This window comes from Cibotium barometz, chromosome 44 (assembly GCF_041138505.1).
Source record: "Cibotium barometz isolate CiBa-2024 chromosome 44, ASM4113850v1, whole genome shotgun sequence".
Classification (NCBI taxonomy): domain Eukaryota; kingdom Viridiplantae; phylum Streptophyta; class Polypodiopsida; order Cyatheales; family Cibotiaceae; genus Cibotium; species Cibotium barometz.
Window position 1 is genome coordinate 10330808 of NC_141089.1, and position 27644 is coordinate 10358451.

At 41.4% G+C, this 27644-nt stretch overlaps 2 protein-coding genes and 1 long non-coding RNA gene across 3 annotated transcripts in view; 2 read left to right on the forward strand and 1 right to left on the reverse strand.

Moving 5' to 3' along the window:
- The first annotated feature begins 14350 nt into the window (after positions 1–14350).
- On the forward strand, positions 14351–15914 carry LOC147612945 (uncharacterized). The gene is made up of 3 exons (XM_086782128.1): positions 14351–14698; positions 14854–15232; positions 15337–15914. Exons 1-3 carry the CDS (start codon positions 14351–14353, stop codon positions 15912–15914), a joined length of 1305 nt encoding a protein of 434 aa, XP_086638254.1.
- A 1248-nt stretch (positions 15915–17162) lies between these two features.
- Positions 17163–27644, forward strand: part of LOC147612946 (uncharacterized) — a 99563-nt gene continuing 89081 nt past the window's right edge. Inside the window, exons 1-2 of the long non-coding RNA XR_015263332.1 lie at positions 17163–17291; positions 17505–17852. This is a non-coding gene — a long non-coding RNA (uncharacterized LOC147612946). The remainder of the gene's footprint in view (positions 17292–17504; positions 17853–27644) is intronic.
- LOC147612947 (uncharacterized) overlaps positions 22091–27644 on the reverse strand; it is a 130653-nt gene continuing 125099 nt past the window's right edge. Inside the window, exons 9-10 of the mRNA XM_086782219.1 lie at positions 24270–24452; positions 22091–24151 (exon numbers count right to left, since the gene is read on the reverse strand). Coding sequence (XP_086638345.1) covers positions 22346–24151; positions 24270–24452 — 1989 coding nt within the window. The 3' untranslated portion in view covers positions 22091–22345. The remainder of the gene's footprint in view (positions 24152–24269; positions 24453–27644) is intronic.

A 27644-nucleotide genomic window follows, 5' to 3' on the forward strand; every position in this document is an offset into this window, starting at 1 on the left:
TAAGATAACTTTTAACCATACATTAAGAATTAACATACAACTGTATATATTACACTCAAGTTTCCAAACAAGAATTAATAATAGTTTACCACACAATTAATAATAAGAATGTAATAAAATTGAAATCAAAAGATAATTACTTTTAATCATACATTAAGAATTATAGACATGCAACTTTGTATATCACACTCAAGTTTCCAAACAAGAATTTTGATAAGACATCTATACATATGATGCAGTAACCATACATCACATATTATTCATCTCCATATTAGATCACGTTCCATTAGTATTCAATCCTTGGTGGAAGAAAATATTAAGATAGTCATATTATTATCCTAATCGATTGCAAGATATTCTATGTTTTAGTGGTTGATAATATTGATTAAAGTATGATTTACTCATAAAATAAACAATGCACTCTTGCAAGTCTTTCATATTATATCAATATTTTGATAGCAATAAAAAATAACTTGTTATTATGTGAGCATTATGTTACTAAATTCTAGCATTAAAAGGATGGCAAATGATTCCTTTTGAATTTATACTAATTTGCTACCCTCTGTGTTATCTTTATCAGCAACAACAATGAGACTGCAACAACAATGAGACTGCAAATTCTAGCATTAAAAGGATGGCAAATGATTCCTTTTGAATTTATACTAATTTTCTACCCTCTGTGTTATCTTTATCAGCAACAACAATGAGACTGCAAATACATCATCAACAAATATGCTAAGTGATCATAATCTGGCATAAACATGGCACCAATTTACTGTGAGGTCTATATTGTTGCAGTTCCTAGGAGTGAGCACCCCCTCGCTCTAAGGATCTGCTAATGCTAACATCAAACAGTCTCCAAAGTCACCATCAACACATGATGCTACAAACAAGTTTGATACAACCATTCTTTGCAAATAACTTTGATACAACCATTCATGCTACTTCAGTGGGGGTGGTCGATATCTATACATCATGCAACGTAACAACTATGACCACTTCAATTGATATTGTATATAGACCTTGCAACATGTTCTTAGATATGTTGAAGATGTGGACCTAGAATATGAGTCCCTCTTAGAGGCTGATGACTTCAAGGATTGGATTGTATTCATAACTTAATGTCTTGGAAGATATTGACCTCATTAGACCACTTGCCCTACTAACACCATCCGCTACCCTCACCCATCTAGGGTAGTCATAACTAAATGTCTTGGAGGATGTGGACCTCATTAGACAACCTACCCCTAACACCATCTGTAGCTATCCTCACCCTCACGATAATCCATAACCATTGGTTGTTTTAAAATATAAAATTTTACATTAGAACTAAACCTATGCCGTCTTAAAAGTTATAGGAACAATGGCAAAAAGCATCATCCTCGAAAGGGGATGGAATGGGCCATTGATTGCATAATCATTTTGCATAGGTGATCTACAATGTTTAATCTACCCATTGGGACCATTACCATACTTTGATGAGGCCACCCTGACCCTTTCAACATCCCAAGACTTGTGTTCCAAACATGCGTACTCTCTTCTAAGGTAACTTCTCAAACTTAACATTGTTCTCACCTTACCACGTTGATATAAGAATATAGCGTAGTGGAAAGATAGAAAAATAAAGTGCAATAGACAATGTAATAGATAGAGAATGGATAGAATTTAAAATTATAAGATAGGTACAATGTGATGGTGCTATCCACTTGTGCACTCTCAAGTAGAGCTTAGATGGCGATCTAGATGGACTCTAAATGGAGGAAGTACTAAGTGTAGAGGGTGTGGATACTCGCAAGTATTAGATGCATTAGCTTGTGATAACTATATCTATATATACTGTTACAAGTGGCGTGGTAGGCGCGTATACAATGTAGGTAGTTACACGACATAGACATGGTCATAGCCCTCAAAACACGACCAACTGACCATCACCCACTAATAATGAACCCAGGCCCTAGTATTGCTTGCACCCCTTACCATCTCCTAACCATCAATGGTCACAATAACTATCACATCTATATCTAAGCTAGGGTTCCCACCAAAGGTCTACACATGCACCAATGTTTCTCCTCATAATGGGGGCCTTTACAAATGTGCACCAAACATATATGTGAGATACATGCTAAGAGGTGGGCATTGCGTGTATACTAATAGTCGACTATCTCATTAAACTGATATGGCGATCCAACTAGTAGAGACCAAAATCACCTTACGTCAACTTCAACAACCCCTCAAGGATATCCCTAAGCTAGAATGGATTCATAAGAACACTCTCGCTAAGCAAGAATGGATTCCTAAGAGAACTTTGGCTAGCCAAAGAAGTGTACGATGCACAAGCAAAAAACTTGGTAGCAATTAGAAGCCTACCCAAAGAGTAGAAGCACATCAGCGAGAGGCCTAAGCAACAAAATTTTACTCACAATGTGAGCCCCACTAGATCTCCACCAAGATTTTAGAAGAAGCTAGGAGCTTCTATGATGGGAACCCTTTCGTCTAGGTCCCAAAAGCTCTATCATTCACACCATAACCTCCTAAGCTAAAGGTCAAGGAGTGGCCCCAAATTTTAGTTCTATCCCATCAGCAAACACCCCGCAAGGTTTGGATGAAGAGAACCTACACATTTGGGTCCCAAGGTCAAACGAGCCCTCACTATAAGCCTCTGAAACCATGTCAAAGGCTCCATCAAGAAGAGAAACCAAAGATGGAGTGGAGACTGCGATGCCAACCCCAAAGACTAAGTAGGAATGGAGAGCAGTGCTACCTCTACCACCTGTACTCAAGAGAATATAACGCGCACCAAGCTTCAAGATGCAAGTTGATGTGTAGTGGGCTTATCAACTTCCATTGACATTGAGTAGGATATCAAAGTAGGGCTACCCTTGATGCTAATACCCCAAGAGAGTCACACACACCAACTCCCTTGGCACTACCAAGAAACCACAAGGCTCCAAGGGATCATCACCAAGGTTCCATAACACCCTCATGCACCACCCCACAACACCAACTCGCTAGATGGAAGGCTAAGGCTCAATCAAGTGCCCCACAACCACATTGGTGGTATCCAAGCTTTCGTTGTGGATTACCAATCAATTTTTTGTTGTTCAATGAGCTCACAAGGTAATCTTGAATCCTTAAACTAATTTGTATATAAATAATGTAGCAAGCCCTGTCACAATTGTATAGATACATATATTTGGTAATTTTTTATACTTATTCAAAAAAGATCCCCCTCCTCTCTCTACACACCTGCACTCATGATCCCATTCTTGAGCACTCTCTCATAAAACCATTTACCCAAAACCTACCCAAGCCCCCCACCCTTCCTTCCCTTGCCCCCCTAATAGCCCCCACTGCGGTGGTTAATAAAGCTTCCCTCCTAAAACCTTTTTTCCACAAAAAAACTACTTTTTAAACCCTTCCCTTGTGATTATTTTATGCCCCTCCCCTCTGTAATTCTTTTTTACTCCCTCCCTTCTCTCTTTTTATTTTATTTATTAATATTTACTTTTTTTATTTATTAACTTATTAAAAAAACAATGAATCCACCCACTTCCTCTAAAACCACCCCACTTTGTTGTTGCCCCATATTTTCCCACCTGGCCATCCCCATTCATGTTGAAAGTAGCAAGTGATGTTGAGTGAATGTTATGAGCAAAAAGGGGGAGTTTGTGTGACCCTTCTCAAATTAGGTAACAAATGTACAAGTAATATGACTAAGGTTCAAAGGACCAAAAGAGGTTCAAATGTGAAGGTGAATGGGAAGGGTCCAACCAAAGCATGCCTAAATGAAGGCGCCTAAAATTAGGTGAAAAGAGGCCCTAACAAGTGGTTGTCACTTAAATAGAGATGGTCTCAAATCTAGGTAGGACTAGGGGAGGACTTAATCAAGTTTATGAAGTAGTGTGGCTAATGGAGATGTACGTAAGGCCTCTATCCAACGAAATCATACGTGAGTTTTTGTCTAATCTTTCATCTTGTCATTATGCCATAGATTGCCATTTGCCCCTTAATCTCATTCTTGCAACAAGTGTTGATGTTAATCCATTTCTACACACCCTAATCATCTCTAGGCATAAATTCAAGTTGGTATCAGAGTCAACCATCATCCCTTGATCCTCTATGAATCCTATGATAACACACTCAAGCAAAGATAATGATTAAAGAAAGAGAAGAACCAATGGAAGGGGCTTCAAAGTCCAACTATCAAAATATCTATTCTAAATGATGGTGATGGCACCTCTCTTGCCTTGTGTTTAAACCCACTCATTGTATTAAATACCTACCCTTGTGTAAAACTTCAAGCCCTAAAGCCAATATTGTAGTCAAAGATGGACTTGTGATGGTCCACTCTAGTAAATGACTAAAGAGTGTATAGATCTAATGTGTGTATGGTGGTAGAAATTAATCACTTGAAGGGGAGTGTTGAAAATAGCAAGTGATGTTGGGTGATGTTAGGAGGAAGGGGGGAGTGTTGCATGACTCCCAAATGAACTAACAAATGTACACATCATATAACTAAGGTTCAAAGGCCCAAAAGAGGTTCAAATGTGAAGTGTCTGGCCAAAGGGGGTGACCAAAGGCGCCTAGAATATGTATGCACTCTTATGAGTGTATGTAAGTAACCTTATCATGTCACTTCACTTGTACTTCACTCACTCTCATTAATCTACTTCCATCTATCATGTCACTTCACTTGTATAATTCACTCACTCTCATTAATCTACTTCCATCTATCATGTCACTTCACTTGTATACTTCACTCACTCTCATTAATCTACTTACATACACTCATTATCAATGTCTGTAAGTACCCTTATCACATCACTTTAGTTGTACTTCACTCATTCTTATTAGTATACTTTGAGTGTTGTGCTTCCATCTATCTCTCCTTGCTTTACATCTATGCGTGTGTTGCTACATTGATCTCAACTCTCCAACAATTGATATCAAAGCAGGTTCTCTTGTCTCTCACTCCCTTGTAATCTTCTACTCGAGTTGCTCTTTTGAGTATCTCAAATTTATGTATTCTCTTAGGTGGAGAAGGTATACCATATAGTGTTCTATTAACTACGTTTATTGTTAACTACATTAACAACGTTTTTGGGCATTTCGAGGACGTTTTGGGACACGTTCACATGCTATAAGGTTTTCATAGGCATCTAAGGGGAGTGTCACTTCGAACTCCTTTTGTTTAATTTTGGGTTTTTTTGCATAATAGTAGTAGCTTCAAAGCCATTGTTATCCTTGACATTGAAACTTTGAGCTCATCTTCAAAAGCTTCATTAGCATTGTCAACATTATAATCAATTTTTGCATTCCTACTAAGTATCATTTTCACACTCTATACTCTATAATTTTTCATACACTTTTGTAGGTTTTCATCGTCATCATCTACTCTGCACAGGTAATTGGGATATTTGCATTCTATGTTAGAGATTAATATCTATACCAAAGGCAATGATGTATTTGGTATGCCTTTCACTGATAAATAAGATTAACAAGACAAACTACCTCGTGTGGCCCTATATGACGTACCATGGGGCTTCGTAATGTTTTATTGGTATTAAGGTATGCCCTACTAGCACAATAGTATAGTACATGTACTTTGGATTGGGATACGAGTTCTAATATAACTATGGCATCTTCCTCCACACCTTCCACAATGGAAAAGCTAGGTGGAATGATGGGATGCATAGGCACATGTGTTAGTGACACTTTTAAAAGGAGAATTATTCCTCATAAAACATGCTTGGGATAAGCTTGTTGTGCTTTACCAGGTGTATAACAAGGCACGAGTGGCCTATTGGTGTGAGTTTCTCACAAGGATTAAAGATCTCAGGGAGTAGCTATTGACATGTATTGAGATAAGGCTTATTCGATAAATAATTCTTTGGTGTCTACTGTTTTGATATCTCTATGGGATTTATACTATGGTTTTGTATCTACACTTCAGCTTATGAGATGAAGGGTAACCCCAATGTCCTTACTTTTGATGAGTTGGCTGCAGTATACTTGCAAGAAGAGCAATCTCAGCAAAACCAATATAGTATATGTGTGGGAGATCAGGCATTTGCTTTGCCAATCAAACGGTAAAGGTAAAGCCTTTTCTCAGGTTGACTATAAGCCAAAGGAAGAATTAGTCTAGTCTTCTTGAAAAGATGCCCAGAAAGGGATGATAAGCCTAAGAAGAAAGGAAAATGCAACTTCTATTGGAAGCCAAGCCATTACATCAATGAATGTAGAAAAAGGCTAGAGAAGGAGAAGAAGAAAGAGTCAAGCATAGTTGTGGGCTGATGCATCAGCACCCAGTACTAAAAATAAGAATTCAACAAACTATGCACATGATTGGGCGCATGTTGCAGTTATAATCCTTTTGTCCTCATGATGCATGCATATCAATGATAGATCAACATATCTCGTACTTTGATAGTGGTGCTAACAAGCACCACTAACAAACATGCATATCAATGATAGATCAGCATATCTGGTACTTTGATAGTGGTGCTAACAACAAGCACATTACCCCTCAGTGTGATTTATCACTTGAGTATGTTCCTCCAGGAGGAACAATTACATGTGCAAACAACTCCTCATATCTAATAATAAAAGGAGTTGGTAAGGTTATTCTTGTTGCTGCTGTAAATGGTGGGACAATCACTCTCTCATAAGTCTTACATGTGCAAACAACTCCTCATATCTAATAATAAAAGGAGTTGGTAAGGTTATTCTTGTTGCTGCTGTAAATGGTGGGACAATCACTCTCTCATAAGTCTTACTTGTGCCAGGCATAAAAAAGAACTTGATATCAATCTTTGCTATTTCTAGGGCAAGACTTATGGTTAGATTTCTTAATGATAAGTGTACAATTCATGACCACACTAATGGAGACATCATTGTGGTATCTGATAATCTAAGCCATGGGCTTTACAAGTTGAACAAGTATGAAATATTTGCACATATTGCTTGTTCAATTATTACTACCACATGTGCTATAAGTGATGTGGAGCTATGGCATGCCCACTTTAATTTTGGTAGTTTGTTACACCTTAAAAGGCAAGAGATGGTGTTAGAATTTCCAAAGCTCGAGGCCCCTATCAAATGTGTACATAAGGGGTGCATTTTGGGCAAGATATAATGGGCATCATTCCCAAAAGATGGACTAGTTAGGGCTATGCAAAAATTACAACTTACACACACTATGTATGTGGTCCGATGAGGACACCGTCGATAGGGGGATATCTCTACTTTATGACTTTGATTGATGACTACTCTAGGCACTAGGTGTTTTCGTTTTAACGGCAAAGTTAGAGGTTTTTACATGCTTTGAACACTTTGTTTCTATGGTTGAAAATGTGTTTATATGTAAAATTGGCACTCTTCATACATATTAAGGGGGGGAGTATATGTCAAAGGAGTTTTATGTATATATGACTGAAAGAGGCATAAAACATCAATGCTGCACAATGTCTTATACATCTTAGCAAAGTGGTGTGGGTGAGAGGAAGTATAGATCTCTCATGGAGATGGCACATTGCATGGTTAAAGGCTAGGATTTACCTCATATTTTTTTAATTGGGGATAGTTATGTGTGCCACTTATGTGTTAAAGAGATGCCCCACCAAGGCCTTCATACAATTACCCCCATTATGAAGCTTGGAATGGCAGGAAGCCCTCTATGATTCATTTGCATGTTTTTGCACTTGTGCCTAAGCAACAACACAATAAGCTAGATGATAAGATACTAAAGTGTATTTTTGTGAAATACAGCTCAAAAAGCAAAGGGTATAGGCTCTACCATCTGGTGAGTAGAGATGTTGTATTTATTGAGAACTCTATTCAGCTCATGCTTTTATGCAAAAAATAGCAAAATGCATACTCATAGGATATCTTTAATACACTTCTACCTTTGTATAATATCAGGTAGAAGCCATATGTGGAGCAAACAAATGATAAAAAAAGGTCTACAAATTAGCCTACATCTTTAATACATTTTTACCTTTGTACAATGTCAGGTAGAAGCCATATGTAGAGCAAACGAATGATAAAAAAGGTCTACAAATTAGCCCATATCGGATAAAAATTAGCTCAAATATCAACCCATAGATCAGCCTATTGATGCGGCAACAAATTAGCAGGATACGTGTAGGTTCTCACCATGCATCTTATTCTATTGTGGATCATGCTCTCATTGTCATTATATGTAATGAAGAGGAGCATGTTTCCTTTGAGGAAGCATAGGAAAATGATCATTGGCTATACAGGCCATGTAGGATGAGTACGGCTCAAGACACTTGGTGTTTAATAGATTTTCCTTAATATGGTAAAAAGACCATTGGTACGAAGTGGGTTTTTAAGGTTAAGCATAAAGCTGTTGGCGTTGAGATCATCACCATACAAGGCAAGGCTTGCTACAAATGGTTATGCTCAAGAGAAGAGCATAGATTATGATGAGACCTTTGCACCCACATCTTGTATGGCTATTATCCTGGTTGGAATGTACATTAGTTGAATATCAAGATTACTTTCTTTAATGGTGACTTATATGGCCTCATGGTTTTGTTGAGAAGGGGTAAGAATCTAAAGTATGCATGTTAAAAAAAACTATATACGGTCTTAAGTAGGCTCCCGGGAGCATGGTATGAGAAGATAAGAACCCACTTGGTTGCAACTGGTTTTTGCAACAGTCCAACTGAGAGTACCCTCTATGTAAAGAGGAGTCATCATTTTTATATGTTGATGACATGCTACGCACACAAGCCTAAATGAGGAGAAGATTTCAGTCTTCAAGACTAAATTACATGTGTCATTTGAAATGGCAGATTTGGGCTTGTTACATTATTATTTGGTCATACAATTTATGTAACATGATGATGGTATTGTGATGTTGTGGTCAAAGTACATACAAAGGCTGCTTACATGATTTGGTTTAGAAGACGTTAAGCGTGTCGATACACGAGTAGAGATAGGTGCTAGGATTAGTCTCTAGGATGCACGTGAATTATTTAATGCATAATTTAATTTATCACCAGGTTATTGGGTGCCTCATCTCTCTGTGTAATATATAGATACCTCATCTATCAACAATAGCAACAGAGCAACTATTGGGTGCCTCATCTATCTATGTAACAGGAGGCCAAACATTGAGCTTGGCATCTTCCAATTGGGCAAGTTGATGTGCAGTCTCCAAACTAAGCATTAGTAGGCTGCCAAGCAAGTATTCAAATACTTACATTCTGATTGGGACGGATGTTATGACATGTGAGTGTCCACTAGTAGCTTTTCTTTTTACCTTGGCAATTTATGTATATGATGGCTTAGCAAGAAGTAGCCCCAATAGTGGCAACTTCAAGCTGTGAATCTAAGTACACGGTAGATTTTATAGTGACTACGGAGTGTATGGCTTAGGTGACTTTTGACAGATCTTGGTTTTGGACAACGTCCCCCACCTCCATCTTCACTAATAGCTAAAGTGCATTAACCAATGTTTCATTCTCATACAAAGCATATTGAGATGCATTATCATTATGATAGGGAGAGGTTCATCGTTCAGGACAGAGATTAGCATGGCTTATGTCTCTACACATGACAATGTGGTAGATATGTTCACGAAGGATCTCTCACGAGATAAGTTTGAAGCTTTTCGCAAAGCTTTAGACTTATTTCCATTTGGGGAGTGATTAGCCGCATGGTCCTTGTACATGTTCACATCAGCACTATAGGGGGGATTTGTAGTCATTTATATAGTAGTGATGTGTGGACGTAGGCTAGTAATGGACCGGGCACTTTTTTCCTCTTTAGGAGGTTTTTTTCCTTGAGCGTATGTATGTACTCTTATGAGTGTGTGTAAATGACCTTATCATGTCACTTTTTTCCTTTTTAGGAAGTTTTTTCCCCCGAGGGTATGTATGTAGCGTATGTATGTACTCTTATGAGTGTGTGTAAATAACCTTATCATGTCACTTCACTTGTACTTCACTCATTCTCATCAATCTACTTTAAGTGTTGTGCTTTCATCTATTTCTCCTTACTTGTGCTGCATCTATGTGTGTGTTGCTAATTGTCATTCATGCTTGCACATCCACCTTCAATGCATCCATCCTCATTAAAGATGATAGCATCCACCTTCAATGCATCCATCCTCATTAAAGATGATAGCATCATCATTGCTAACATTGACATTATCATCAACATGATTATTAATCATTGTCATCATCATCATTGTCATCATTGTTGTAGAGATAAATGGAGGATGAGGGAGACGAGGAGCAACACAAGAGAAGAATAACGACAAATAGAAGTAGATAAAAAAAAAGGAGGATAATTAGGAGCAACCACCATAAAGGAAGAGGATTATCAACAACAAGGGAGGCACATAAGGAGGAGCAAAGCAAGGTGAGGAGGAGCAACATGGGAGGCACAGGAGGAGGAGGAGGAGGAGAAAAGCAAGGTGAAGATGAACAATAGTATCAATAGTTTCATAGGAGCAGATAAATCAACAAAGAAGTGAGAAAACTAGAGGGTGTCATCATTATTGTTATCATCATCAGTGCCATCATAGTTATCATTGTCGTCATTATGTGTCATCATTGTGGCATAGAAGCATAATAGTAGCACCAATAACAATAGCACTTGGAGGAGAGTGTTGTCAACATGTCATTACCATAGTTATTATCATCATCATTAACGTCATTTTTATTGTTGTCATCATCATGTTTTTTAGAAGAAAATAACATTGGTTAAGAACTAGTATTGTGGAAATTGGAGCAATAATGACTGAAAATATAAATGAAGCAAGATGGCAACATCAAGGAGGAGCAACAAAACAACAAAAAAGTCAAAGAAAGGACTAGTAGTAGAAGTAGAGAAAAAGGGAAAGCAATTGGAGTGATAGCATAAGGAGTCAGGACTCAATTAAATGACATGACTAAAAGAGGAAGAGGATAAGAAGGAGGAGACGTAGTACAAGGGAGGGGGGAAGGAGGGAGGAAAAATAGAAGAGGAGGAGAACCAAGATTGGCAACAACCAAGGAGGAGTAGCATTTGTAGCATCAGAGAAAGAGTAGAGGAGAAGGAGGAGTAGTAACAAAAAGGAGTACGAGGACGAGTAGAAGTAACATTTGTAGCATTAGAGAAAGAGTAGAGGAGGAGGAGGAGGAATAACAAAAAGGAGTACGAGGACGAGTAGAAGTAGTAATAGAAAAGGAAAAGAAGAAGGAACAACGAGAATGATAGTAACAAGAACTAGAGAGTTCTATATGGTAGTGATGTGTGGACGTAGGCCAATAATGGGTTGGGACACTTTTTTCCTATTTAGAAAGTTGATCTTATAAGTGTGTGTAAGTGACCTTATCATGTCACAAAACTTGGTACTTCACTCATTCTTATCAATCTACTTTGAGTGTTGTGCTTCTATCTATCTCTCCTTGCTTACTGCATCTATGTGTGTATTGTTGTCTCTCCACTCCAACAATTGGTATTAGAGTAGGTTCTCTTAGCTCTCACCTCCTTGTCATCTTCTCCTTGAGCCGCTATTTTGATTGTCTTAGATTGAGCTATCCTCTTAAGTGGAGAAGATATACCCTATATTGTGTTGTAAACTATGTTAACAAATTTTTTTGAGCGTGTTTTAGAGCATTTCAAGCATGTTTCGAGGCTTGTTTGCATGTTGTAAGGTTCTCACATACACCTCAGTTCAAACTATTTTAGTTTGATGTTTTACACAGTAGCATTTTCATACACTTTGCAAGTAGGCTTCGTCTCTACTAGCATCCATAACGATTGTATTCAGTGGGGCATTGATATTACTTACATGTAGTTGAGATATTTGTATTTTGTGTCAAAGATAAGTTATTTGCAAGCTGAAATATCAAGCAGTGATGTCGTTGCTGAGGATAAGCTTGACAGGATAAACTACCCGTTATGGTCCTATATGATGCGCATACATAGAGAGAAAAGAAAACAAATGCGATCAACATCGTACGTTCTAAAGGATGAGCTCATGACCGTGAGACCGTGCATGTTTTCTTAGTAGGAGCATAGAGCCAAGAAAGAAGAGAAAAGAACACAAATGCCTAGGTAAGGTATACATACATAGAGAGAGAAGAACATTTTTAATACCAAGGTAAGGTATACATAGATAGAGAGAAAAGAAAAGAACACAAATTGGATCCGACACCTACATTCTGAAGAATAAGATCGTGAAGCGCGGATTTTTTTCGCTTTCCTCTTCTTTCCCATCAGTAAACATCAGCGTGAAGTGGAGATCGACGGTTCAGCTGTAAGGGCGCGCTCCGGGGATGGTCCCCTGGACAGCGTGGGTGGGCAGGCGCCAAGCAGGAAGAGATCATGTCTAGATCAGGCCTTCTGTAATATGGAGCAGACTTATGCAGAAAAGCTGTAGTATGGGGGTATCTATGAGGAGACCCAAGCCTCCTTGTATCAAGAGATGGCTCAGGACATGGAAAAGCTATCTGCCAAGAATGGGGAAGGCAAGAAGGTCTTCCAGACCAAGGTGGAACTGTCTATGGAGAAGGCAATTGCAGGGCTGCATAAAGCAATGTCTTGTGGGGTATACATGTATTTTATGGGGAAACCACCCTCTCAGGATGAGTTCAGAAGATGGTTTGCAGAGGTGTATGGGGGCAGGGCTGGACTTAGTAAGTCACACTTTGCAGGCAAAGGTTTCTTGCAGGCCATTATGGAGACTGAAGCCCAGAGGGATTATGTGCTTGGGACAGTTGCAGCTTTTAAAGGCAACCTGGTGTATACGGTGCCATGGGCCCCCTCCATCAAACCAGAAGAGATGCTTCAATACCAGTGCCCTGTATGGATTGAGTTCCCTGAGCTGCCATACTACTTGTGGGACCAAGTCAAAGTCATGGCAGGAGCTCTGGGGAAGGTCCTGTACACTCATAAGGAAGGCATGCGTGAAAGTAAGTCAGCTAAGAGGGCATGTGTTCTCTGGGACAGAAGGGTTGAGATTCCAGATGTGGTACAGTTCACATTGGGTGATCATAAAGTGGATATTGCAGTCAAATTCCAAGCCTTCCCAGACTCTTGTTACAAATGTAGAGGGCAAGGCCACTTTGCAAGGGAATGTCCAGAGCAGACAACTCACCCAAGGAACCCCAAGGTCCCACCTCAGGCTCAGCAAAAACCTGACCAGTGGTGGCAGGCCCTTCCCCAGGCGCAATCTAAAGAAGGGAGCTCTCAGGTCCCTCCTCCAGCAACTCCTCAAGACAAAGGCAAGGGTAAAGTCACTGCTACAAACCAGGATAAGGAGGTGGTGGAGACGCAGCAGAATGATGGCTGGCAACAAGCCAAGCAAAGGAAAACAGCCACTAAGGTAGGCAGTAGCAGCACAGGCAAAACCCTTCATGATATCACCAACAGAATCAGGCTCAAGGGCAGCATTAAAAAGGCAGCTAGGAATAGGTCTAGGGAGTTTGCTGTACTCTTGGATAGTCAAGAGGATGAGGTTTATACCACTATCAATCTTGCTGATGGATAATATGTACTCAAGACCCTTAAAACTCATCTCCTGGAATGTAAGGGGTATGTGTAGCCCAGCCAGGCAAGGCTATGTCAGGCACTTGCTCAGTCAGCAGAAGCCTGATTTTTTGTTCCTGCAGGAAACCAAGACAGGCTCCACGTTGTTTAACATGAAGCAGTTTGAATGTATGGTAAGCACCTCAGACAGAGGTATTGGGGACTGTATGACACTAGTGAACAGGAGACATAGAGTTAAGGAGGTAATCAGGCCCCCCTGTGGTGGTAGAATGATTGCATGTAAGGTCCATGTGGAAGGTGAAGTGATTGGTCTCATTAATGTGTATGCACCCAACTCTGAACCAGAGCGAAGACTGGTGTGGGATTTGCTTTACCAGCTGGACTGGGATGTCCCCATTTGCTTTGCAGGTGACTGGAACTTTGAACCAGCAGTTGATGCTCCATCCCCCCCCAGTGGGATAATTGGGCCAGAAAGTTTGACATCAGAGATGTTGCAGAATTGAAAGGTTGTGAACCATGCATGCTCCCAACATGGAACAATAGGCACACCCTGCAGAGACTCATTGCAAGAAGATTGGATAGAGTGTACCTCTCTGAGCAAGGGTCCTGGACCCATCATGAAATTAAGGGGAAGCTGCTACACTGCCACACAGTTTCTGACCACACTCCAATATCCATAAGCCTCAAATGTAAAATAGACAGGAAAGTCAGTAAAGGACCCCCACCCTTTAAGTTCAATGTTTCATTCTTGAAGGATGTAGCCTTTTGTGAGGAGATGGAAAAAGCTTGGCTGCAAGCAGTATCTGGTGTTCCAAACCCCATTGTCAGATGGTAGAAAGGGATGGAGGCAGTAATCAACCTAGCCAAAAAGACGGGAAAGACAAGAGCCAAGAAAAGGAGAGCAGACTCAATGGGACTAGAGGCTGCACTTGAGAAGATAAGACTTGCTTGTGGTCACAACTCAGATGATTCCATTATCAATACACTGCTCCACACCCTTGAGGATAAAGCTAAGGCCATTGAAATGGAAAGGGCAGATGCAGCAAGAGTACAGACAGGCTTGTATTGGCTCAAAACAGGGGACACTCCATTTAGGGTATTTTTCAAAACACTTAGAGCCAAGAAGGACAATGAGCTTATAGCTGTAGTCAGAGGCCCAGATGGGTCTATAGTTACAGATGAAAAAAGTGTGAATAAACTCTTTGTCCAAACCCTCTCTAATATTGTGGGCTCACCTTTATGTATTGAGGATAGCTATATGGCTAAACTCCAGGAGCCATGGCATACAGGATTAAAGCCACTGTGGCTAGAGTAGTTCACCTTATGCAGTTTGGGTTTGTTCAGGGGAGGAGTATCCATGAAGCCATCCTAAATGTAATCACAGCCATGGAGTGGGCTTCTGATCAAGGGGTTGAACATGTAATGATCAATATGGATTTAGAGAAGGCTTATGACAGGGCAGGTTGGGAATACCTACTAGCAGTTGTGGAGAAAATGGGCTTTGGCATGCAGTTTCTTGGAATGGTCAAGACACTTTTCAACAATGCATGTGCACAGATTCAGATCAATGGTTATGTGTCTGATGGCTTTCAACTAGCAAGATCTGTGAGACAAGGGTGCCCATTGGCCCCCCTGCTCTTTGCCCTAGCAACTGACCCTCTGTTGAGAAATGTAGACAAACTGATTCAGAAGGGTACCTTGAAGCCTCTGATGTTGCCCCAAGGTCAACCCTTCTCCACCCAGATGACAATTGCAACATAGTGCAGTGCAGTGAAGAATCTATCAAGGGATTGATGCAAATGTATGACAACTTCTGTGCTGTGTCAGGCTCCAAAATTGCCCCTCACAAAACAGAGTGTATTAAACTGAGCTTCTCTGATAGGGATGACTTGGGTCCTGGGAAGATTATCAGATATTTGGGTTGCCCTATAGGGCTGGGGCTGACTCCCCACCAATGTTTTACCTGGTTTAGTGATAGAATCAGAGGGAAAATCAAAGCCAGGGCCCATTTAAGACTCAGCTTGGCTGGCAGAATCATTGCACTAAGGCACATCCTCATGGCACTTCCTGTGTATGTTGCCACACTACTGAAGTTCTCAGGTAATGACTGGAACAAACTTGCAATGCAGTTCAGAGAATTCCTCTGGAGTTTTGCAGATAAGAGGACCTGGTCCTTTATTTCATGGGAGCAGATCTGCTCTCCTAGGGAGGAAGGGGGCTGGGGGATCCCTGATATCATAGCTAAGGCTCAAGGCCTGCTTAACAAATGGATTCCCAAACTGGACAGCCCACAACCTTGGGCACAGATTATTAAGTGGAGAATTGAGCAGGCCTCACTTAAAGGCTCCCAATGGCTCAATACAAGCTGGATTGATAAGCTAATGCACCCTGACAAGCTGGATTGATAAGCTTATGCACCCTGACAAGCTAAAGGGCTGGAACTCCTCCCTTACCATGAAGCTAGTAAACAGCTGGAAAGCAACAACTAAGGAGGCAGTATGGATGGGTTCCCGGTTTGACTCATCCCTTGAGCAGAGCATATGGCTTTGCAAAGATGCAATGCAAAATGGTGTCCCAGCAGTGGAAGCTAACCCCAGAGTAGCAAAAAGGCTGGAAGCAAGGGGTCTGGCAAAGTTCAAGGACATTTGGTGCTCTACTACTAAACAATGGCTGATCCCTGCTGGTAGATGGAATGCACTTAACAATGAAGAGCAAAGACTGATGCTACATGTACTGAGCAATATCAGGAGGGAATGGCCCACCTCCCCAATGGTGACCACAAGGGTTAGCATCAAGTATTGGTCCCTCCCAAGCATAAGACTCAAGGTGTGTAGACAGAAATGGGCTATGAGAATAGCTGTTGCCTGGAAGAAGGAAAACTGCACTTTGACAGTGGATTATTGCAGGCAGAGAGCCAGGCAGACATGGGGCTCTACAGGCTTAGGCAGATTGGACCTACTCCTGTGGAGAATACTGAACAGGAAACTACCAGTTAGAGGCATAACCAGCAAGTGGAGCCAGGGGAACCCTTATTGTCCCAGGTGCAAAACCCATAAGGAATCTATGAGGCATGCTTTTTGGGAGTGCAAGGAGGTGTACCCTGTGTGGGCAGCAGTCAGCAGAATCCTCAGTGACTGTGGAGTGCTTGACAAGATCAACTGGAAGCAAGCAGTCATTGGATGCAAGGGCAGGATGAACCCTGCCATATATCAAGTGTGGCAAACACTGAGAGGCTTGATACTAAGCAGGATATGGGATTCTAGGAATGCTATACTACACAGGGGATCCAGCTGTGACTATAGCTCCATAGAGAGAGTAAGGAATCTAGTGGTAGAAGGTCTTGTACTAGCAAGGACTAGGGAGAGAGGGAAGATAAAAGCTGCTGTGGATCTACTGCTTAGGAAAGTCCATAAGCTCCAGTGTTCACCTTAGGGTGCTGTATCTATTTTGATACTTAATATAAATTTCTTTGCATTAAAAAAAAAAAGAATAAGATCGTGCATGTTTTCTTAGTGGGGGCATAGAGCCAAGAAAGAAAAGAAAAGAACACACATGCCTAGGATCGATAGAGAGAGAAGAACATTTTTAATAGCTAGGTAAGGTATAAATAGATAGAGAGAGAAGAACATTTTTAAAAGGTTGGTTAAGATCGACACCGTACAATCTGAGAAAAGATCGTGACCGTCAGATTTTCGTTGTAGGGGCATAGAGCCAAGTGGCAAGGGAGGCAGCTGTGGCCATTTCTGCTGTTAGGAAGAGCAGCAGCTCCTTTGGTGGAAACGGTAAGCCATTATTTATTTGGGTATTTGGATGATCAATTTATCGCATATGCATTAGCTATGTCAGCTCTCAATGAAAGGTGAAACACCAAACAACAGGAGAGGGTTGTGAAGCTTCAGTCGCATAAGGTGCAGGAGAGCGGAGGTATAACACATGGCTTTTTTATTGGCATGGTGATTGCTTTGTTGATTTCTCTCACCAATGTATATAAGCAGGAGACAGATAAATGCTGTCGTGGGTGGGATGCTGCGTGAAGCATGGGGACATATGTCTTAGGAATCGAGTATTCAAGCCACAAATTGCCATGCTGGATCTCTCCAGATGGGCTAGAGCTTCATTCCCGTCTCATGGACAAGACCGAACCTGACAAGGTCACTCCAAGGCAAACATAAGATGAGATGATCTCCACTTGGGATCCTCTATTGCTATATGTTCTCTATATGCAAGCATGCATTATAGCTCTATATGCAAGCAGCAGAAAAGATGTGAAGAGTACTGCAAGAAACAAGAACAGCAAGAAGAGCAAGGATATTCGAGGTTATTTGTGCAACTGCAGCAATGAGGTATGACTCTTATACTCCCTTTTTCTTGTTATTATTCTATAAGCTCCTACACATTATCTCTATGTGGTAACACCCTATACCGAGAGAGTGTTGGTTGGTCTTTCTTAGCATGAGTATACAGAGCATATAGCTCTCTAATGCATTCATGTAGAGCTATAATGCATGCCTTAGAGAGCTTGTAGCTCTCTAATGCATAGAGAGCATATAGCTTATCATGATCTTAATCTTGCCAAGATTAACCATGACGCCTCTCTTGCCACAAAACCTTTGCAATGCATGGAGATGTCGCTATAGCTCCTTTTCAATATCTTATTTTATTTTATTTTTGCAAGAAGGAGACTTCTATGAAGTATGAATAAACCTTACAAATCACGGCGGGAAGCCGGAAGCAAAACAAAACCTAATCCCAAAATGTAGGTTGATCTCAACCAATGTGGGGCACAAAGGTGCCAAGAGAGTCCTATGGGGATCACTGAGAAAAAGATCCCTTGATCCCACTCCCTCATGAAAACAATGCACTTTTTGCACGTGTAGATCTGGAAGGTCCCTTGTGGCCATAAGAGTGAATAATATCTCCCCATATAGTACAAATGCACAGATATTTGAGTGCCCTCAATAGCCTCTTTACATGTGGCTTTCCAAATCTGCCAAACTGTGATACTGGCAATGAGCTCCTAAGTAGTACCAATCCTCTGCAGAGGTAATGGGTATGAATAATATCATGCAGTATGCAGCGTTGGGCCACACCTTTGCATTATGGCAGTGTCCTGATCCCTACCCTCAAAAAAATATGTGGACCAAACTCAGTGAGCCAAGCAATAGAGCCCCAAGTAACCTAAATGGTCTCTCTCCACAATTTGCACATAAGCTGAGCTATACAGCCCCAAATCCTCTAAGCAGCTCTACACCCCATGAATCAGGCTGAGGCAAGAAATACTTGGTTAACCACTAAAGCTCTAGAGGCTAGATTCAATCTCCTAGAACTCCAAGGAAGAAGTTTCTTCCTAATGCTCATAGTACTGGTGCAAACTGTTGTGCATGCAAAATATCAACCCCAACTTGACACCCCAAATATTTGGTAGGACAACCTATGTCAATCCAAGTAAACGCAAGCTTTGCACCCCAATTGACTCTTTGGGAGTCACTAATCCAAAAGCCAACTGACTTATGCCAATTAATGAGAACCCCCGCAGCCAAGCAAAACTCCTCCAAAGTAATCCGAAAGGAACATAAACATATGTGTGAGCTTTCGAGGAACATAGCAGTATCATCAACAAGCTCAAAGTCCAAAAGCTCATCCTCACTGCGCAAGGGCAGACTCAAATCAGAAACTCCAGCAATGGAGCAAAGAAAAATGCTCATAGCCTCGACAATACTGAGATATCACAGGGGGGCTAAGGGGCATTCTTGTTGTATAGAGAGAGAGATCTAGAAGGAATCACCTCTACCACCATATGGAAGCACACACTGTGAGCATCTCAATACAAGCATGAGACACCTCTGATCCAATTATGAGAAAATCACATACATCTAAGAGTTCCTTCAAGGAAATCCCAATCAACTCGATCTTGTGCCTTCTCAAAATCTAGCAATCAGATGGCTAGGGACCAGTTGCTTTCCTTAGCCCATTTAACTGCCTCCCAAAAAGAGAAGATATTATCAAAGATGTTTCTTCCTTGAAGGAACCCATTTTGTGTATCATGAATTGCAGTCTTGCAAAACCGGCAGCAACCTCATGCTTACTGCCTTGGCAAGTATTTTATAAGCAATCCCAAGTAATGTGATAGGCCTCCATTGACCAATATTCGTCTTACCACCACCTTTTGGGATAAGGTGAATAAGACTCTCAGTATGAGAGAAACCATAATCCCTGTGTTCCACATTTCTTGAAGAGCCATGGCCCATAGTGATATCCTCTCCAAAGTCACCCCAAAATGCCACAAAAAAGGCGGGTGAGAGGCCATCATCCCTTTCTGAGTGAAATCCTCATCACTGAAAGCAATATCAAACTGGGCAATAAAAGCAAGTGCCTTTGATGCATCATATTCCCCATGATATGTTTCAAACTTCACAGATTTGTCTCCGGCTTTGAAGTCACGAGACTTTGATGCATGTGTGTGCATCTCAACATGTTTTCCCCCATGTTTGTCCATTGGGACAGCCCCTGTGTGACTGGCATCATTTTTGGACCAAAAGGTGATGCATAAGACATAGATACATGTGCCCTGTAAGCATGAGGCATGGCTGGCCCCCAAACATGCATTGATACATTTTCAGCCATAACTTCTCCCTCATGAGCACTTGTGTTTTATTTGTGTGACATGTCTTGTCTGCTTGAAAAATGCCTAATATTTATGACTGAATATTCATGGAGCCCAAGAATGCTTGGTCACCCTGTGGATGCCTTGTTTGGGACTAAGATGGTATTCTTATGTGTTTTGCAGTGTGAACTTTTGCCCAATTTAATGTTTATAGCCATACTACTAAGGTTTTATGGTTGCAAGTACACTCACTCAAATGTGGCAGACAAACATATAAACTTATAAGTGGGTTCACAACCAAGCTGGACTTATTTAATGTACCAAGGACATTTATCAAGTTTGGACATTGGGCATCCTATTTGGATTCCAGGAGTTGCTAATCTAGGTCTGGAAACATAATTAGAAGGCCACCCAGCTAAAAGATGCAAACCCTGGCTTACCTGGCACTCCAAGCACCCACGTGTGCTTTTCTATTCAGGATTATTGACTGGTTTTGAAGCTACACAGTTAGGCGACTTCTGCTCTACTATTTTCAGAGCTTGGTTCTTGATGCCAGCTTTGTTCCAAAGCTAGTAGACTATTCTGCGGTGGACTTCTGTTGCGAGGTGTGTCATTTTTGGGAGTGTTTTCTAATTTTGGAGAAATTCTGTCGCAAGAACTGTTGATTTCTTGGCTGATTGTCCACATATTCAGCAATACCATGGCTGGTCGACTGCTCCCAAGGCCCCTATACAGGCAAAAACGTTTTGCTACTGGCTCTCGGCAACTCATACCAAGGTGCTAAAATCATGGCTGTTTTGACATCTTCTATGCCGATCGATTACTCCAGGTGGTTCTTTCACTGATTGAAAATTAGCAAAACATTCTCTCCTCTCTGCTGGGGTACAGCTGGGAGGCTGAAAATCAGAGTTTTGGGCTAGTTTTGGCCTCTAGAAACCGTGGAACAATGTCTACTTATGGCAAAACTTTGGAAGACACTCTGTGGTGCACAGAGAAGGGACAGGATCTATGCATGGCTGGTCATGCTGAAAACCAGTGTGCACATGAGGATGGACCCTTGAGCGTGTTTGCAAGATTGAGTGCCGACAAGCCTCAAATTGGTCGTACGGTGCCTAGTGGCTACAGAAGCTCCTAGTGGGAGTGATCTTTGGCTAGACTGGAGATTGGAGCAGTACTCTTGTTTTGAAGAGCAGTGCTCTAAGAAACTCTTTTGTTTGATTTGTTTATTCATGTTTACTAGAATTTTTGGTGAGACCGGTCTATGTGATTCCCGGCTACCGCATCATCTTGCACAAGAACACTCTTTTGGTAAATATAGTTTACCTAGGCGGGGGGTCGGCCCATCTTCAACCCCTAGTGCTTTGTATTGTGCAGGAATCTCTCTTGATGTGATCATGATATTTATGTTATGACATGATGTATTGGACAGGGATGTATGATGCCATGATGTATGCAATTGTGATTGTGTTGTATTTGCAGTATTTCTGAGTTTGTGTTCTTCCGAACTGTGACAACCAACTTGATAGACAACCATGTGAGTGATAGAGTTTCAAGGTAGCCTTATGATGGATGAAGCATGTAGAGTGATCACACTACATGTCTCAAGTACATTTCCCTGTCAGAGAGACAGAGAGAGACGTGCCAAAGTTGCCTATCAGATGAAAAAGGTGCAATGTGTATACAATCTATACTAGGAGACACATAGAAGATCTCCAAAAGCTATAGCAACAAAGAAATAGAAGGTGAAGTGACTAGTTAAATGCAATAAAGCATATTTGTTACTAGCCAGGGGAAACACTAACAGGCTCCAGCCATGTGTGCCTCTGCTAGGGCTTTAAGCTTCACTCTTTATCATGTGTGCCTCTGCTAGGGCTTTAAGCTTCACTCTTTATCAAGGAAACAAAATAACAAACAGTGGAAAAGAGAAACAAAGAAAGAAAGAAGGGGTCTATGAGACCAAAAAGGTAGTACAATGTATCCATGATGAATACTGAACCATGGAAAAGAAAAACTGCAAAACTCGTAAGTTGAAGTATTTATGTGATGCTACATGATGACAATATATGGTCATACAAGGTTACCAGCCTCCTAAATTGAGTGCAAAGCGGCCATGGCATTTCCTCTTTTTGTGTGTGTGTGTGAGAGAGAGAGAGAGAGAGAGAGAGAGAGAGAGATCCCTGTTTGCATGAATCATCCATGACACATTCAGATGCTAAATGCTAAGCCATCATGTCAAAAAGCTGACTGAATAATTTCTGGAATGTTGTCAGCTTTTGCAACCCACTGATGCTTCTCACATTCGAGAGCCAGACTTTGCCATATGTTAGGCTGAGACAGACATCTATTCATGTTTTTGACATGCTTGTCACTGTTCCTCACTGCTTTGATATTTCCAAAAATGTATAGCAGACACTTCGCCCTAGACAATAGCACACAGGCTCGCCTTCTGTCTCTGGCAAAGGGTGACATTCGTTCACCTACCACCAATGAAATCACAATATGCTCTGCCTCCTGACCTTGGAATGAGTCTACATTGTGTACAACAACTCCTTCAACCTCACTCTCCATGAGCATTTTGCTGATCAAAAGTCGCTGAGCTTCGTAAAGTGTCAACACTACTAGCTTTTGTGCTCCAGAGTTGTTTGCTACTGCTGCTGCTGATGACGGCGAAGAGGACGAGGATGGCGGCGATGGTGATGACAACAATGATGATGACCATGACGACGAAGATGATGATGCGTCCCCTGCAGCTGCAGATTCTTGAGTTTTGTACTGCTTGCAGAACCTCATGATTGCTTCTGCTTCCACTTCATTGCACAATGATGTACTCCCAACTGCTGTTGTTGCTAAGCCACACACATCGACCCAAACAAGTGGTTTGCAATGAGCAGCACTGTTGACTTTCCCTGGTTTTGGTGCAGTGCATAGTTTGCCTCCATAAAATTCACATGATACAAAATCTGCAATACATTTTGGCATTCTATACTGAAGCTGCAAGCTCATCACCTTGCAGTTTTTAGCTACTAGATCAAAGACACTCTGCATTGCCTTGCCAAATGGTGGAAGCTGGCAAGGGTCACCCAGAACACTTAGCCTTTGTAGATGTGGCAAACATATCAGGCTTGAGATGAGTGCTCCCTCAGCAGTCTGAGAGCACTCATCGATAATCATGTATGTTATTTTGCTATGTCTCAAGCAAGTATAAAAAGATGGGCTCCCAATCATTGCAAGTGTACACAGCAGGATTCTGGGTGCTTGCCTCTTGTTCCGAGCAGTCCAGGACTTCACTTTCTCAGCAGTGTAAGGTCCCGAAACAACAATGTAGTCTTGCAGGTGTCTGTAACTTTCTTCATACCAGTCAGTATAATAGTCCTGGCTTATCAACAGCATAATCCCTTGGACTTTCTGCTTTATCATACTCTCTGCCATGTGACGGACTGCAACATTCTGTTGTGCAGCACACAGGAGCATGTCTACTTGAGGAGCCGAATAATCCCAGCTCTTTGCAACACCAGCTATGAGAGTAGTCTTTCCAGTGCCAGGAGGACCTATTACAGCGGAGAGTGGACTTAAGAGCATCATTCTCCATGCGTCAACCTGGCTTTCATTCAGTATTAGTCCTTGTGGTGGTTGGAATGGCTTCCCATGATTTATGGTTCCATCAGTGTCCACGCATCCCACTGCCATTAATATGTGTGATGGGCACGCCAAAGGATTGCACAACAGAAAATGTATAGCATCTTCCAATTTCTGTTTCTGCATGTCAGGGCACCTGCTGTTGTCAACAATTACTTTACTTATCATACTTACATCTACATCAGGTTCGGGTAACCTCTCAACAGTAATTGGTTCTTTTGGTACCCTTTTGTCTAGAAGAACCCTTCTATCAATGGACCTCTTTGTTACATATTCCTCAGGATATCTACCATCCTTGAACCTTAGTTCCACCATAGAATTCAAGCTCAAGGCCTGAGATCGCATGTTGCTCTGTTGGAGAATGAGGAATCCTTGATGCAGCTCTACATTTGCCCCTGTCAGCTGCACGTGTACTTCAGGAGTTAGAAACTGTGTGTGTACATTGAAGTATTGAAATGTTTTGTGAAGAGACTCAACATAAACAGGGGGTTATTAAGACTGATTTTGTTTCTATACGTACCTCAAATGACGCGTTGTTTTGCTGATTTGATGCATCTATGCTCAACAAAGACCTGTGAAAGTAATCTAACAACTGATGGGGCAGTCCATCCAAGGAGAAACTGTCTACCTGGCCCTCTAATATCTCTCTTTGTTGTGCCCAAATCAAATGCGATGACCATGCACTTAAAACTGCATATTTTATCTGAAAAGGAAAGTCTGTTTATTGAATTGCCCTCATAAAATTTTAACTTTATTCAAAGCATCCTGAAAAAATTCAAATGAAAAAACTAAACTGGCCTTTGCATGAAAGTCGGTCTACACATATGCAACTACGAAGGAAAGTCTAGCTCCAAACATAGGGGAGTCTGGCTCCAAACATAGTGCACCTTGGCAGAAGTGAAGATCCATATTAAGCCGGGCATTTATGGTTCTCCTGCAACATGCTATGTGCACACACAAGATAGTCTTCCAAGTCTCATGTCTGGTTGAAGACCATGGACAAAAGTTTACAAAGAAAAAGCCTTGCTCTAGATCCCTCGATCTATGATGCCTGAACTGTGCATTGAGTGAGGTCACAATGAATTGGTCACGTCCAAAGAATCCAGAGGAGATGCACACATTTCTTGGACCACTGATATTGATTTGGCGTAGGGTTCACAAGTACAAGATTGTATATGTGGTGTCAGCCACTCTTAGTAGTATTGATTCTTTGATATCTTAGCAATACCGAAGAAATACTAGAAGTATGTCATCTCCTAGCTGTGACCTATCTTTCAGCCTGAGGACTCATTTACCTTCAATCTCCTTGCTTCTTGTTACGCAAAGCTTCTTCAGGGGCCTCTCAGTCCATGCCTTGTGCATATCTTCTTCCCCCCCCCCCCCCCCAAAAAAAAAAAAAACAAAACAAAAGGAAAAAAAAAGAAAAAGAAAAGACTTCTATTAAGTATGGAAAAAAACAATTACAAAAGCCAAGGCCCAAGGAATCAATACACCATGCATAGCATGAATAAACCACATAGGATTGGTGTTAGAATTTTGTGCATCTCAGTGTGGAATCTGGCTCTTTTATTGGCACACATGTATTTTCTCAATATTTATGCTAGTCATGGGCTGTCGGCCAGCTCTTGGCCTTCCTATATAAAGGGCTTCTCTTCCACTTGTTGTAATCAATCTAATGTTAGCCTTTGGCCTCCGGGAGTCCTGGTGTGAACAGTCTTACACACGGGCACTTTTTACCTTGTGTTGACAAGGGTTTTTTCCCCATGTGAACACACTCTAGTGTGTTGGGCACTTTAGCCCTAGGACTAAGGGTTTTTTCCCCATGTGAACACACTCTAGTGTGTTGGACACTTTAGCCCTAGGACTAAGGGTTTTTTCCCCATGTGAACACACTCTAGTGTGTTGGGCACTTTAGCCCTAGGACTATTAGTACTTTTGTACTCTACACATTATTATTATCATAGAGTACTTCTAGCTATCACATCACGCCTCTCTCTCTCTCAACTTGATACAACTGTGTGCGCGCGCGCGCGCGTGTAGAGCATCTACTCCCCCATCCAACATTGGTATTAGAGCCATCATCTAGTCGCCCTGTTGCCCTGCGCAGCCCTACAGCCACCCACAGCTGCCCGCAACAGGTCGCCTTTTAGCTACTCGCCAATCAGATCTGCAGCAGCAGCAGCCGCCTCTTTGCTTCCCACCGTTCAGATCTGCAACAACAGCAGCTAGCAGCCGTCATGAAAAACAATTGTCGCCGCCTGCTTCGCTGTTTCGCCCTACGCCAAGAGACTCGTCGAGGTGCTAATTAACAAAGCCCTAAATATTTTTTTGATTTGGGCATTTCCACTAGCGTCACCATAGCAGCGCCCATCCCGCTGGCTGAGCCACCTGCTCCACCGCACCATCATTGCAGAGCCCAATTTTCAAAGTGATTTTTTTTTTCAGTGTTTTTGCACAGGTGTATTCCTCATCATTTTTTGAGTCTACCAAGCTAAAGAACTCGAGAATCGGAGCCCATTTAGGCCGTGCAAATTTTCAGCTTCTCCAAAAACATAGTTGACCATGGGTTAAATCCAGCATTCCTCGTGCTCTCTCTCAATGCACTCGGCATCGAAATACAACATTCTGACACCCATCTTTGGGGTTTGTTTTGGTCATCAAGCCTCTATTCATATAACTTTTCTATCCCTACACTTTGTCATCTCAATACATTTGCAGGTCCTTGTCATCAGCAAATCATTGGGCATCATAGAACCCTGCCTTTTAGTGGACATTGAGGGTTTGCAGTGCATTGTACAGCGAGCTTGGGAAATATTTTTTGTTACCTTTGAGCCAGGGCTAATAATGATGTATTTAGGATGCTCTCTGCTGAGGACAAGCTTGATCGGACTAACTATCCCATGTGAGCATATATGATGAAGCATGTATTGGTTGCAAAGAATTTGTGGGTATATATATATGGTGCTGAGTTAAGGCCTGTTGGTCCCACATCTGCAACTAGCACATCTATTGGAACGAGTGATTTTGGTTCCAGTGAAAGTGGACTACCTGCACCTGTTTCTTCTACACAAGAACAACTCAGATGGGAAGCTAAAGATGTGCAGGCTCATGCCTTGATTGCTCTCTTGTGTAAACGGCAAATCATATCTCATATCCGTTCATGTACTCCTAAAAGTGCATGGGATATACTTGCCTCTTCATATCAGATCCGCAATGAAGCTCATGTAGCTTATCTACGAAAAAAGCTTGACTTGGACCATATGACTGAGGGTGATTCTATGGATGGATTTCTCACCTGTGTTAAGGATTTGCGATAGCAGTTAATCGATATTGTTGAGGTGATAACTGACAGTTCACTTGTCTCTACGGTTCTCAATGGGTTGCCTCAATCTTTTCAAGGATTTAATACCATTCTTCACCTCTTGACGAAGAGAAATACAGATTTATATACGTTTGATGATTTGGTAGCTCTCTTGTTTACAGGAAGAGCAATCTCGTTTTAACCGAAACAACATGATTGCTGCACATCAGGCTTTTGTTGCCTCCTATCATGGCAAAGGAAAATCTAGGACTGGTTCTAGTGCTAAATCTTAAGGCAAAGCACAAATCCATTCAGATTCTCGTAAGTCTAAAGAGGAGAAGACTGAGAAGAAGAGATGTAACTATTGTCGAAAACGTGGTCATGTAATTGAGGAATGCAGGAAGTGTAAAGAGAGAGAAAAGAAGCAACAACAAGGTCTTGCTATGACTACAGGTGACAATGCCGCAAAATCAAATTTTTGCACATGATGGCTATGCCTTAACGAGCACATGCTTTTTGATTTGCTTGTCTCTTGTTTGTCATTGTTGGATACTGATTGGTATTTTGATTCAAGTGCTACAAAGCACATCACTT